At 38.8% G+C, this 14,868-nt stretch overlaps 2 protein-coding genes and 1 non-coding gene across 10 annotated transcripts in view; 1 reads left to right on the top strand and 2 right to left on the bottom strand.

Annotated features, from left to right (window-relative positions):
• Positions 1-410: 410 nt before the first annotated feature.
• LOC148735909 (NLR family CARD domain-containing protein 4-like) overlaps positions 411-14,868 on the bottom strand; it is a 29,980-nt gene continuing 15,522 nt past the window's right edge. Inside the window, exons 7-10 of one of the 8 annotated variants that reach the window (XM_088753246.1) lie at positions 11,307-11,392; positions 3,994-4,179; positions 3,192-3,557; positions 411-1,965 (exon numbers count right to left, since the gene is read on the bottom strand). In XM_088753246.1, the coding sequence (XP_088609372.1) occupies positions 4,158-4,179; positions 11,307-11,392 (108 nt within the window). In that variant the 3' untranslated portion in view covers positions 411-1,965; positions 3,192-3,557; positions 3,994-4,157. Of the gene's footprint in view, positions 3,558-3,993; positions 4,180-8,431; positions 8,772-11,306; positions 11,393-14,868 lie in introns of those variants that run through there. The other 7 variants (XM_088753245.1, XM_088753244.1, XM_088753247.1 and 4 more) reach the window with 7 other exon arrangements.
• Positions 5,770-8,336, top strand: LOC111328766 (uncharacterized). The gene is made up of 3 exons (XR_015998693.1): positions 5,770-5,987; positions 6,421-6,758; positions 7,528-8,336. It is a non-coding gene; the product is annotated as an uncharacterized LOC111328766 (transcript).
• LOC148735910 (uncharacterized) lies at positions 8,767-10,453 on the bottom strand. The gene has a single exon (XM_088753259.1). The coding sequence runs from the start codon at positions 9,565-9,567 to the stop codon at positions 8,899-8,901; it is 669 nt and encodes a 222-aa protein (XP_088609385.1). The 5' UTR covers positions 9,568-10,453; the 3' UTR covers positions 8,767-8,898.

Below are 14,868 nucleotides of genomic sequence, written 5' to 3'. Positions count from 1 at the left end.
CGAGCAAAAAACAAACAAACAAACAACAACAAAACATCAAAAACAACATTAAAAAGGTCGGTCAGTTGGTCGAACGCAAAAGACGTATATATTCCACAGTTCAGGCCGTCAGGTTCTGCTATAAATTAAAGGGAAATGAAGAAAATATAAAACCATGAAAATTAACCAGTTTTTCCTCACACTCTAAGGGTACCCATGTCGAGAAATAGTCTCTTGAGTTCAAAATCCGGGCACTAATATTATCTAGGGCGAAATGCTCTGAGCTGTAAAATAATTTCAATAAATGTGCTTTCGGGTCTGAGAAACAAGGATAGAGGTCGCATCTATTGTCTTTGTGAACACTCTTACACCAGCTGAACTTTCTCTAGCAATTGAGACAATGTTCTTTAATAAGTCAATAAAAGTTAGAGTCCAATTGTGAAAACATTTATTAAAACAAGCCAAGCTAAATTGCTATTTACAAAAACAAGCATTTAAGCCTATAAGACTGGGTATCGACTTTAACTCTTCTGATCACGAACGATTTAACACCAATTTTCAGTTTCAAGCATCAAAAATGTAAGGAATGAAAAGAAGCCTACTTGACTGCACAACGCTGCCTGAGAACTGATTTAAGCTAAAAAACAATCATTCTTCCGCTCTTTTCTCTCAAAGTCTGATTACCTTCTGAAGAAAAATCATTTTTGTCAGCTGGCGACCAAGGTTGTGTCAGGGTATCAGTTAATGAAGAAGATCGAAATGTTGGGAGAGTGAAAAATCGGTTCTGGTTAAGAGGGGTTAGCTCCCTCCAATGTTTCAGCTCTCCCAGTTTAGACCGTTTCAAAAACCAGAGAGTCTAGTACAGACTACTCTACGCCGTTTTCTTTCTTCGCGCCAAAGGTCATATGTAGGATCAATGCTCCATTTTTTCAAACTAAAGACCTAACAGATCCTTTTTGCATTCTGATTGAACTGAAAAAGCTCACAGCTAAGTTGAACAGTTAAAAAGCCAATCAGACAGAAGAGTGACCAAATCACATTACATTGACGATTTCAATAGAGGGTATTGTTTACACAGTATTCTGATTTGCTTGTCACGCAGATCTCAGATTAAATCTTTGTTAGCTCGCTGCCACGACACACGACTTAAGAACAGCCAAGTTATTCTAAATTACTACTCTGCTCATTACTCGCCAAATCAGTAGCCATGGAAACCTTTTTTCCAACCGCTCACTCAACATGATTATCATCACCTTCATCGTCATCATTATCCTCCTCCTCCTGCTCATCACCATCATAGTCCTCATCATAGTCATCATCCTTATCATCATGATCATCATCGCCATCCTCCTCCTCATCATCGTGAAAGTCAACATTAACCTCATCCTCATCATTCCTCATCATCCTCATCATTCCCCATCATCATCATCCTCATCATCCTCATCCTCATCATTCATCATCACCCTCATGCTCATCATGCTCATCATTCCTCATCATCCTCATCCTCATCATTCCTCATCATCCTCATCCTCACCATTCTTCATCTTCCTCACCATCCTCATCATTATCATCTTATCATCCTCATCCACATCATTCCACATCATCCTCATCATTCCCCATCATCATCATCCTCATCCTCATCATTCATCATCACCCTCATGCTCATCATTCCTCGTCACCCTCATCCTCATCATTCCTCATCTTTCTCACCGTCCTCATCATCATCATCATCTTATCATCCTCATCATTCCTCATCCTCATCATCCTTATCATCCTTATCGTCCTCACCCTCGTCAACCTCAAACTCATCATTATCTCATCACCCTCATGCTCATCACCCTCATGCTCATCCTCCTCATGTTCATCCTCCTCATCGTCATAATCATCATCATCATCTGGCTCTTTTCTGAACCTTATTCCTTTTCTTTTCAGCTCAGCTTTTGTCCGAAGACGGTGGATGATCCTCCCCGTTCAACATTTCGACTCCTATCACAAGAAAAAAGGCAACAATATCAACCACAGCACCTATTATGTGTAACACTAACACTAATAATATTAACACTATAAATATTTAAAACATCTTGCTTTCCCCCGCGTATATCGAAATATCACCTTTCCATCGCAGTGGCAAAAATCACCTGTTCCATTAACTATGTGTAACTCCCAACTTACATTTCCACACACAAGCTAATTATTTGACGCATTCAAATATATTTGTCTAAAAGGCCAGCAGTGAAAGAGAATATTCACTTTTGAATTCAAATAGCTGCAAGCGACCAAAACTTTATTTCACAACAGGGAAAATGTTTTCAGATATAAATAACAAACAACAATGGTCCCTGGCAATTAAAATAAGACGATACTTTACAGACAAACAGATGATTAAATTAAATACTACGTTTTTAAAACGAAAGAAAACTGTCTCATATCTTCTCAAATTGATATAAATCCGCATACAAAGTATTGGCTATCATTCCTTACCCGAGGGGAAATCAAAAATTTAATGATTTTTTAACCTTTCACGCTTACACGCGACGGGTTTTACTCCGCATCATTTCTCCACTGGCAAAACTGTTTGTTTTGCACGAAATTATTTTAATCCCTGTCTAGTTACTTAACATCCCCAGGGGCATATCTCTACAAAAGAGAACACGCGCTTCGAAACTTCAGAGGGGACGCTATTTCGTTAATAGTCTCTAGGTACCAACAGAGTTGAGCAAGAATCGTAACACGAATACAAGGTTCGGGAAGGAATACAGAATTGTAAGTACAATTAAAACACATTTGCTGTTTGAATTAGTCCAGGTACATTACGGCATAGTGCCTAAAAACTATTGTAATTTGTCTGTTTCAGTTTAACTCTATATGGTTCAAGAGAAGGCGTGCAGAAATAAATTCCACATATTTCCCAAGTTATTGAGGTCCATGACAAGTTCAATACACTGTTACACGACTGAAAGTCAGACAACTCTAGATATTCCTTTTTGATGATCCGGGGTTCTCGTTGTAATGTTTTTCTCAGCTTTACTAGAAGCATAGAGTTTTCCTTTCAATGTAGCCGTACTATTCTGACAAGACTCCATGTTTGAAGTAGATGCGAGACACCTAGAAAATAATAATGATAAAAAACAAAACAAAACAAATCAAAAACAACTTCAAGGTTCACACTTGTTCACAAGTGTTAACTGTATGTAAATGTCATTAATGTGTACCGTGTTTTCTGGGTCCCATGGTGTTATTTTCACCTGACACATGGTATTGTAATACTCTCTCAGCTGATTCTGACACCATTTCAAAAAGTCCGCCGCAGAAACTGTTGGCAAAGAAAAAAAGACTATACAAAATAAAATGTGCCCATGCTTTTCTTCTTTCTTTGAAAACAACAACACCACCAAAAGCCTCTCCCAAGAACTGCGAATTCTCACTGATTAACCAATGCAAGACAGTTTTTTCGCAAAAAACTATTTAATTTTTTTAGCAAAAATTGTGTCCATACAACAAGAAATTACCTTCAATCTTAATGAGTTTGGCCGCTGAACGTTCCTCCTCTGTTGGGTCCATCTCGCTTTGAAAAAAATCTGACGACAAAAAGTTACTTTAGCAAGGGGAGATAGAAAAAAGGGATTCTATGAAATAATTTCTTTTTTAACTCATTACATGTGATTAAAAGAGAGTAATATATTGCCAGTGAGTTTGATTGAACAATCTCTGATAGCCCATGAAGTGTGACTACCTCGTTCATGACCCAAAAAATTAAACTTAGGTCAAAATAAAACAAAGCAAAAAGTAAAAAATTAATTAATATTAAGCAAACTATATTGCAACTTCATAGCAACTGCAACTAAAAGGGAACTCTAAGCCGCTTTCAAAGATTCAAGCCATATCAATAACTGTAACCTTATCATTAACTTTAACTAGCTTTCTCCTAAAAGTGAAAATAAAATTATATTGTAACATTGTTTGAAAGACACAGCCAAAGCTGTTACATACATAAACAAAGACAAAAACACGCACCTCCGTAGTGAGGCCAGTCTCCAAACACAAGGGAGTTACTCAACATGTTGGATACCACAGAAGCCGCCATAACACAGGCAAAAGTCTTCCATGAATTGTTTGTAGATCCACTGCCACGAGCAAAATCACAGACTCCTTTTAAAACGAGCCACTCCATTTTCATGTCATGGGCTGCTGCAAACAGACCTGAGGTATGAAGAAAATGAGATTAGAGACTGAATAAATGCAATGAGTAAGTAATTATCATGTAACGAGGTCCTACTCAGGAGGGAAGTGAGATATAAAAGCTGCTCTGTGTTTCACTAAAACAGCCCGACTGTCTTTCCTGTGTCATCAATGGGAGATTATTAAGGATATAGAGTTTTACTGTTTGGTAGAAATACAAAAGTGGTAGCAGTTTTCCGGGAGGATATAATAAAAGGGCTGCATGCCTTTTCGGTACAACGTGGTAAATAAAAGGGAAGAGTTTGAATCTTCTTTGTACAAACAAATTATGAAGTGCATGTACTTCCCCTTCCCTCAGAGCCAGTGGCTAAATAGTCCACCAGTCACAGGAGTCTCCCGCAGTTCAGTGGTAAAAGCATAAAAAAGAACAGTAACTTGGCAGCACGAAAGCCAAATGGTTGCCCTTGAAGTTCATCAAAACAAATCCCACAAAAGTTGGGTTGTCGAGCAACCAGCCCAGCGAAAATCTGAAATTGACCGCCATTTCAACGCCGTTAGAATGCGCGTCCATCCAAACCTGTGCAGTCAAAAGTTCGTTACGACGCGGTCAGCCTGGACACTAGCAAAATTAGGCCCAACGGGTAGCCCCACGATATGAATGATTCAGTCAGAAATAAATACTAACCCACACGTGGAGTGAATATTTTGCTAAACGACTTTTCTCAACTATTTAAGTTTTTACACCAGAAATTCATTCTGAGTGACTGAGACATTTGATGATTTTTGCACAAAGGGGAAACCAGGGTAAAAGCCATTATATTCTTCATCAGTGACTCCCTTATGTCTGTTTGACCTAAACTTTTTCCTGTTTGGTAAAGAGATGAAAATACTGCGGGAGAAACAGGAGGAGGAAACAAAGAGACTCCGTGAACAGATAGAAGCTTGAGCAGCGGTCTAACGAAAACAGATGGAGAACATGGTAAAGGCGAGAATGGCGTAAGTTGAAAAACAAAGACAAAATTTCATGCGAGAGCACCAAACCCTCAACCAACGACTTGCACAAATGCAGAAATCAAAGAAGACCGTGGAGAGCTTAAGACAACAGCTGCTACTCAATCAGAGCCGAAAACGGCAAATTGAAAAGCGGGGATTCTTTACAGAGCGCTACAAATGACACCAGTCTCGGGCGGGTTCTCTAGCACCCTATCAAAGTGTGGCGTCATGTAAGGCCTCTAAAGTTGTTCCTTATCAAGAGCATTTGTTCGATTTTTAGTGGTTGCATAATATCCGTGTCTAGATTAATGTAATTTGCAAAGAATTAACCACCTTAATGTTATATAATCCGTTTTATGTCAATAGACATGTTCTTGATTCCGTAGATAAACTGAAAACTGTGTTGTACATAATACCAATTCGAAAAAAGACCTTAGTCGTTCTTCTAATTATTAACTAGTACGCGCAAACTAAATTCCCTTCCGGAGAAATTTAGCCCGAAACCTAACAGGCTATTGCAGACTGTGTACAAAGGATGTAATAATTGTTTGCGATATTCTTTACTGGCGCACGAGCGAAATAAAAGGAGGACAAAAGTCGAGAGGTTTTATTTTATTTATTAGAGAGCTTAAGCATCGGACGTTTTTGATTCACGGACGTCAACCGGAAGTTTAAATATGAGCTTCGCAATCAGTACGCATGTGCAGACGTTTTTGACGTGAGGTCGCAGACGTGAAAGTGGGATGTTTGCCGTGCGTGTTGTTTGGCTCTGTTTCAGGACTGTCTCAGTACAAGACTGACACCATGTCTTCATTTTCAATCGTCAAATCAAACCCGTAAGTACATTGTAGGTTTCATAAGAAAGTAGTTTTTTATCTGCACTTAAACAATAACTTTTAAAAATGGGACAAAATGTGCCTAACTTCGTGTTTGGGACAAGTTTCCGCAGGTTCTGTTATTTGGTTTTGTTTTATCGTGAATTCTTTTTTGTTTGTCGCCATTCTTTTAGTTATCCTACGAGCAGAGGTTTTTTCCAGAACAGGAAAAATACTTATATAATAGCAAGTTATCTTGCCATGTGTTTGTTTTTGTTATTAGTTGTTTTCTTTTTGTCGAGAGATTTATGTCGTTGCCGTATTTCACGTTCAAGAAAGTGCATTAATTTACCCGCCATTAAGCTTTTTATTTTTAGTGCTGAAATGTGATCGACTATTTTATACAGCTACTACCTACAGTAACACTCGCTTCTATCTTTTTTCTTTTATGTAGTGGGCCTATGGAATGGTCTGAACAGCACGACGTAGCACTAATGAAAGAAGTCAGAGTGCAGAATCCGTTTAAAGCAAAGAAGAAAACGAGCAACCGAGCGCAAATATGGCTGTCGATCGCAGAGGCGCTAAGTGGATTACAAGATCCGTTATTCAAGGATTCAATGACAAAAAGATCAGTGCAAGATCGTTACGTTTTGTTGGCAGAGAAGTATCGAATGAGAATGAAGAGGGAAGCAAAAGCAAGTGGAATAAGCCCATCTTTGTCAGAACTTGATCAACTAATAGAAGAGTGTCTCGAAATAGAAAAATTTGAGGAGGACCTCCGACAGAAAGATGGTAAGAAAAGTTGTTTTGATTTTTGCTTTCATTATACTGGGGCTTGCTAGGAAGAGGTATTGTTGCATCTGACAAAATCAAAAGGGTTGATAGTAAAAAAATTACGATGTCTTAAGCCATAAGAAAGAAACTTACCAATACAGCATTTTTACTTTGAAAATCTACTCAGTTTACTCGTGTTGGTATTTTTACGGGACTCGTGATCTTAGGATCAGTTAGAGACCTTTTTGGTATTCTATGCACCTCTTTATGGGAAAGAGTTATTTGTTTCATTTTGATCATGATAGATGTCTGTCAATTGCACTCATTTGTTCTTGCTGCTATTTCAACTTGTTAGTTATCTCACAGCTACATTATTTACTATATTATAGCTTGTCCACATGGCCTCTAGAAACAACCCAGTAGCAAGCTTAGCATGTGATACCTAAATTTGTTCTTGATACCACTCATAACTCAATTTTTGTTATTGGGTTTAGGCAAAAGGAGTGGGTTTGTACTTCTTTTAGCATAATTTGTGTGATATAAGCCTATAATTTTTTTGCTTGGGTAAATTTCAAGTTCCTCTATTTATTTAATTTTATCGTGATAAATCTTTCTACCTCCTTGCCCCCTCCCAACTATTTTAAACATAAAATGAGCATTCTTTAACTCAATCATAGCCTTTGTGAAAGTTTAGCACTTATCTTATCTTTTATAATACTTAGGGGGAGTAAAAAAATTAAATAGTTAATATTGTTAAATAATATAACTGACTCATTCACCTCTGTAGGTGAAAGTGCCTCTTCGAAATCAGAGAAGGACAGGGAAAGTGCTTTGGAAATGAGAAGAATTGCCATGGAAACATTTGGAGAAAGCAAGAAAAGGAAAAGAGAAGAAGAGGAGGAGGAAAATAGCAAAATTTCAAAGAAGAAAAAAAGCAGAAATTCAGGCAATGACACCATAGAGTATTTGCGAGAAAAATATACTCAGGAAATGAGCCTCCGAGAGAAAGAGTTGCAGATGAAGGAAAAACAGCAAGAATTAGAGAAGCAAAAATATGAAAGTATGATGCAATTGATTCAGCAACAACAGCAGCAACAGCTTCAACAACAGCAACAGCAGCAGCAACAACAACAACATTTTCAAGTAATGATGCAGCAGCAAAGTTAGCTTATGATGGGTATGCTTCAGCAAGTGAACAAATGGAAAGAGTCATGATTTACCACCTTTCAGTTCATTCTTACTGATTAATTTCTTGGAAGAAATTTGCTTTTTCACTCACTACTTGGGTCTAGATAAACTTGGCAATATTGTGTGAAACTTGTCAATGAGCTTGGGAGGCAGTAAAGCAGTTTTCGAAGTCTCTAATCTAATTTTAATAACTGCTTCCTTCCTAAAGTTATACACGTTTCAGGTTTATTTTCATTGCTATTTTACATCAAAAGTTGAACAATCAAAAGACAATGCAGGGTATAACTTTACAGTCTCGCAGATAGAATTTAAGCAATTATTGGTTGCTAATGTACAGAGTGTAATTATATTAATTAGAGTTGTACGAATGAGCTTTTCAAGACAAGAATAAATTCTTCATGTCATGTACTGCTGCTTTAACTACCTGGTCTTATCTTAAGTAATCATGCAGGGAAGGAGGTTCAATTTCAAAAAAGTTCGATGTGAGGTTTCTGTATAAACATGTGATTGCATTTTGAATGAGTGCACAGACTAAATACATTTTGCCAACTGAACTCAAACCAATTTTTAGATTACTTTTAAAATCTAAGGCCTTAAACGACTTGACAACATCACCAAAGGTCCACTCTACTGATTCCCTTACGGAGCTCATGGAGCTATTAAAAGCTTCCATTGCTGGAGTAATAGCATTCTGTCTGAATGGAACCTGTAGGTGCACTCGTATTGGGTAAGCTGGGTCCCCATAAAGGCAGACAGGGTCTCCATTTGTGTTAAATGCATACTGATCCAAACTGTCGAGTAGCTTAGAGTCTGCAAGTATCCCTGCATCATGCCTTCTACCTTCTAGGAAAAAAAAGAAACTTGTATTTCAAATGAGATGCAGTTTCGCAAAGATACCATTTCATACGGGCTGGAAGTGTTTGGCATCACGAATACTATAGACCAAAAATTACGTAATACATTTCTTTTACTAACCAACTGGGCCAAACAGGTTGGCTATCAAACCATTTGGTAAAGTTACGGACTGAAACTTCAAGGAGTGAACCCTTTTGTGGCCGTTGAACATTATTCTTTGTTGTTGCGAGGGTCTGCATATCGGTCTAATCGTTCCGTCTATAAACCCGAAACAATTTTGTAGTGCAGCCCCTTTATTCGATATAGCATCCGTGTAGGTGTTGAAGTCACGTGGATTCAGTAGATCATGATTCCACTGACACAGTTTATGACCATGTATATCGTAAATATAATTCATCACCGTATTTGATATCATGCTAAGTTCAGGAACCGGTCGGCCGAATCGTGCGAGCATGTCGCTATATCGGCAAGGAAACGACATTCGCCTGAGCAAAATACATAGCCCCTCTAACTTGTCGGCAGTGGTTCTCTGATTACAGTGGAAGGTGTCCGGTAGTCGAAGCGCATCAGCCAGCAGTGGAAGGTCCTTTTTTTCAACTCTAAACTCGGACTTGCACTCAGGTTCCTCGATACTCTCGATACTAAACCTCGCGTATTTTTCGTACGAAAACTCAGGGTTTTTTGACGAATTCTCTTTCAGTAATAGCAACAGTTCCTCATCTGACACCAGTCCTTGGTCATGAGCGATTAAAAGTGATTTTCTCACATCCCTTAAATACGGCATGTTGCATATTACGGCCACATTTCCTTTGTAAACAATGACCAAAAACGTTACAGCTGTGATCAGCTGTCACGTTCGTGATGACGCAGGTGTCCAGCTTAAGTAAAAAATTTCGCGCCTAAAACGCCGTTGTCGATCCAGTCTCCCCCGGTATTCTGACGTCCGTGATATCAAAAACGTCTGATGCTTAAGCTCTCTATTATTTTCGCCGACCGGCAGGGACACCGCAACAGCTTGCGCCAATTACTGTGGGCCCCATAAACCAACCATCCCACCCCAGGGGAGCGCATCCATCACACAGTAACCTCGTGTGTGGGAAATTAGCGTCTCCTACCCGCAACCCTGCAGGAGACGGGACCTCCATTTATTCGTCCCTATTCGAGAGATAAGGAATCTAAGATTCCTTTTGCGTTCTGATTGACCTGAAAAAACTCACAGTTAAGTTGAACAGTTAAAAAGCCAATCAGAAAGAAGAGTGACCAAATTATATTATATTGATTTGCTTGTCTCTCAGATTAAATCTTTGTTAGCTCGCTGCCACGACACACGACTTAAGAACAGCCACGTTATTCTAAATTACTACTCTGCTCATTACTCGCCAAATCAGTTGCCATGGAAACCTTTCTTTCCAAGTGCTCACTCAACATGATCATCATCACCATCGTCGTCATCATTATCTTCCTCCTCCTGTTCATCATCATCATCATCATCATCATCATCATCATTTTTCTTGAGTGAATCTCGTAAGTCTCTGTCTCAACTTGGTCTTGCAATCGTCCATTAAATAATCCTGAGCAATGATATTTTTTAACCTCAGTTTGGCAGACAGTAAAACGGATTCTGTGTACACCTCACGCTGCTTTCCATGTTTCCGTTACATCGTTGCTTGTTTGGATATGTTTTGTGGAAAAATATTTTGAAAATTGAATGAAGAAAGAAACAAATTTAGCTTTCAAGACTTGAATACTACATGTTTTCTGTTGGTAGTGTCCAGTATAGTACATGAAGTTGTCCTAATGGAACTAGGCTTGGTGAAATTTTTTCTGATAAACTTTGTGAGTTCATTTGATCGGCCTTTCTTTTTGAGGTAATATTAAAAGAGAAATCTTCTGTAGTTACGCCTTACATAGGGAAACAAGGAAAGAGGAATTGTGAGAATTTTTCACTGACAAAATTTCTTTGGGTAATCCGGAGTTTAATTTTTGAAGTTTTTAGGCTTGTGTTGTTTTTGTGGGATGTGTTTATTTGGGTTTTTATTTGAGAACCCCGCCAATAAACAACTAAAAAGCAAAACAAATCATTTTAAAAGGCGCGACCCGCGACACGCGACCATTAGTCAAACTCGGCACTGTGTTATTATTTACTCGCTCTTGAATGGTTTCCTTATTCTTATTTTTCAGTTGGATTCTTTTCTCTTTTGGCTACTGTGCTCGTGTTGTGTAACTCTGTCAGAAATCAGGGCCTATCGGTCTCTCGCGTCGTATAAGCTCACTTTTGAAGAAAAATTAAAGAACAACATTGTTGATAATGAAGTTGTTAAACTTGCTATCGTATGTTTGTTTCTGCTTGGTCTCCCGTAAATCATAACAAAATAAGTTTTAAACTTCAATTTACCACACAACGTGGAGTTGATTCTGTGTACACTTTACGCTGCTTCCCATGTTTCTGTGACATCGCTGAACGTAAACAACTTTTTGATGTGAAACTCTTATTACGATCACTAGAATAAAACATCTGCCTACCTTATTCGCTGCTCGTCTAGCCTTTCCTGTGGAGTGTGGGCGTTTTTTGTTTGCTTCGAGGAATACGGAAATGCTGCATTATCCTTCTTATATAAAAAGAAAACAGACAATTAACTGGTGTGTCATTTAATGATAGGTTAGGAGGCGTTAGTTGAGCGGAGCACAAGTGTGAACCTTGAAGTTGTTTTTGATTCGTTTTGTTTTTTATCATTATTATTTACTAGGTGTCTCGCATTTGCTTCAAACATGGAGTTTTGTCAGAATAGTACGGTTTAAGGGAAAGGAAAACTCTATGCTTCTAGTAAAGCTGAGAAAAACATTACAAAGACAACCCCGGATTATCAAAAAGGAATATCTAGAGTTGTCTAACTTTCAGTCGTGTAACAGTGTATTGAACTTGTAATAGACCCGCATCAGCACTGAAACTGCAATCCGAAAATCTACCGAACCACTACCGCTACCGACAGACGACATCATGGACTTGCTAAACATTTGCCTAACGTCTACTTACTTTCAGTACAACGGTAAACACTACAAACAGTTACACGGCACTGCCATGGGGTCTCCAGTTTCTGTTGTTATAGCAGAAATTGTGATGCAGAACATCGAGGAACGCGCCCTTTCGACTTGCCGACAAACGATACCGCTTTGGTTACGTTACGTTGACGACACATTCACCGCCGTTCGACACGACGAAATTGACGCATTCCACAACCACCTTAACGAACAAAACACTGACATACAGTTTACCAGAGAAGTCGAAGAAAATGGCAAACTTCCTTTTCTAGACTGCCTGGTAAGCCACAACGACAACTCATTACGAACGACAGTTTACAGGAAACCGACACACACCGACAGATTACTAGACGAGTCATCCTACAACCCTACATCACACAAAGCCACAACTATCAGAACTCTAACACGACGCGCACAACTAGTATGTGACTCGACAGACAGCTTATCCGACGAGAACAAATACCTTCACCGTGTTTTTACGAAGAACAACTACAACAACGACTTCATCCGACGAAACACTCACCGACCCACTACCACTACCGAAACAAACGACACCGCAACCCCTACGACTACAGCAACCATACCGTACATAAAAGGTATGTCTGAAAACATCTCGCGCATCTTACTACCCTTCAATATCCGCGTCGCCCACAGACCCATCACCACACTACGTCAGTTACTAACCAACGTTAAAGACAAAGACGAACCGCGGAACAGACAGGGAACGATTTATAAGATCAATTGTTCCGACTGCCAAGCCTCCTACATCGGTGAGACTGGCAGAAACCTCACAACAAGACTGACTGAACACAGACGGGCGACGAGGAAAGGTGATGTCAGCAATCACATCGCTGAACACCATCGACTTACCAACCACAACATTGACTGGGACTCTGCGCAATGCCTAACCTACAGCACTGACTATTTTCAACGACTGACTCTGGAAAGCTGGTTTACTAACTTAGAACAGACTCCCCTAAACAGATGTCAACAACTACCCGCCCCATACAAACGACTCATTCACGACATAAACATCACAAACGACCGAAAAAGAACCTAGCTTTACCGACAGACCGAAACAGACCAATCACGAACGACTTACGTCACTTGAGTCTTACAGCCAATAACATCACGGCAAAACCAACCGATCATTTCACACGAACTGGAATAAGAACATTCTACTGACAACAATCACTCACTTGACTCTGATGATGACTTCCGCACAGGTTGTCGAAACGTCAGTCACTGCCACCGACAACAGTCCTGCTCAGGACTACACTCACCCGGACGATCAGACTACACCTTCACAAAGGGCAACAATATCAACCACAGTACCAATAATGTGTAACACTCAGCTTGCATTTTCATGCAAAATAAATTTTCAAAACACCTTGCTTTCCCCCGCGTATATCGGAATGTGACCTTTCCATCGCTGTGGTAAAAAACACCTGTTTCATCAACTATGTGTAACACTCAACTTACTTTTTCACACACAAGCTAATTATTCGACGCATTCAAATATATTTTTCCAAAAAGGGAGCAGTGAAAGAGAATATTCACTTTTGAATTCAAATAGCTACAAGCGACTAAAACTTTATTTCACAACAGGGGAAATGTTCTCAGATATAAATAACAAACAACATTGGTCCATGGCGATTAAAATAAGGCGATACTCAACAGACAAACAGATGATTAAATTAAATAATATATTTTCAAATGGAAAGAAAACTGTCTAACATCTTCTCAAATTGATATAAATCCGCATACAAAGTATTGGCTATCATTCCTTACCCGAGGAAAAATAAAAAAAATAAAAATAAAAAAAAAAATAATAAAAAATAAAAATAAAAAAAATAATTTTTTAACCTTTCACGCTTACACGCGACGGGTTTTACTCCACATCATTTCTCCACTAGCAAAACTGTTTGTTTTGCACGAGATTATTTTAATCCCTGTCTAGTTACGTAACATCCCTAGGTGCATATATCTATAAAATTAAACACGCGCTTCGAAACTTCAGAGGGGACGCTATTTCGTTCATAGTCCCTAGGTACGAACAGAGCAAGAATCGTAACACGAATACAAGGTTTACTTCGGGAAAGGAACACAGAATTGTAAGTATAATTAAAAGATATTTGCTGTTTGAATTAGTTCAGGGACATTACGGCAGAGTGCCTACAAACGATTGTAATTTGTCTGTTTCAGTTTGACTCTATATCCTTCTAGAGAGAAGGAGTGCAGAACTAAATTCTACATATTTCCCAAGCTGATGAGGTCTATTACAAGTTCAATACACTGTTACACGACTGAAAGTTAGACAACTCTAGATATTCCTTTTTGATAATCCGGGGTTGTCTTTGTAATGTTTTTCTCAGCTTTACTAGAAGCATAGAGTTTTCCTTTCCCTTAAACCGTACTATTCTGACAAAACTCCATGTTTGAAGCAAATGCGAGACACCTAGTAAATAATAATGATAAAAAACAAAACGAATCAAAAACAACTTCAAGGTTCACACTTGTGCTCCGCTCAACTAACGCCTCCTAACCTATCATTAAATGACACACCAGTTAATTGTCTGTTTTCTTTTTATATAAGAAGGATAATGCAGCATTTCCGTATTCCTCGAAGCAAACAAAAAACGCCCACACTCCACAGGAAAGGCTAGACGAGCAGCGAATAAGGTAGGCAGATGTTTTATTCTAGTGATCGTAATAAGAGTTTCACATCAAAAAGTTGTTTACGTTCAGCGATGTCACAGAAACATGGGAAGCAGCGTAAAGTGTACACAGAATCAACTCCACGTTGTGTGGTAAATTGAAGTTTAAAACCTTTTTTGTTAGGATTTACGGGAGACCAAGCAGAAACAAACATACGATAGCAAGTTTAACAACTTCATTATCAACAATGTTGTTCTTTAATTTTTCTTCAAAAGTGAGCTTATACGACGCGAGAGACCGATAGGCCCTGATTTCTGACAGAGTTACACAACACGAGCACAGTAGCCAAAAGCGAAAAGAATCCAACTGAAAAATAAGAATAAGGAAA

Source organism: Stylophora pistillata, chromosome 3 (genome assembly GCF_964205215.1).
Source record: "Stylophora pistillata chromosome 3, jaStyPist1.2, whole genome shotgun sequence".
NCBI classification, from domain to species: Eukaryota; Metazoa; Cnidaria; class Anthozoa; order Scleractinia; family Pocilloporidae; genus Stylophora; species Stylophora pistillata.
This window is presented reverse-complemented; position numbering and strand designations above follow the sequence as displayed.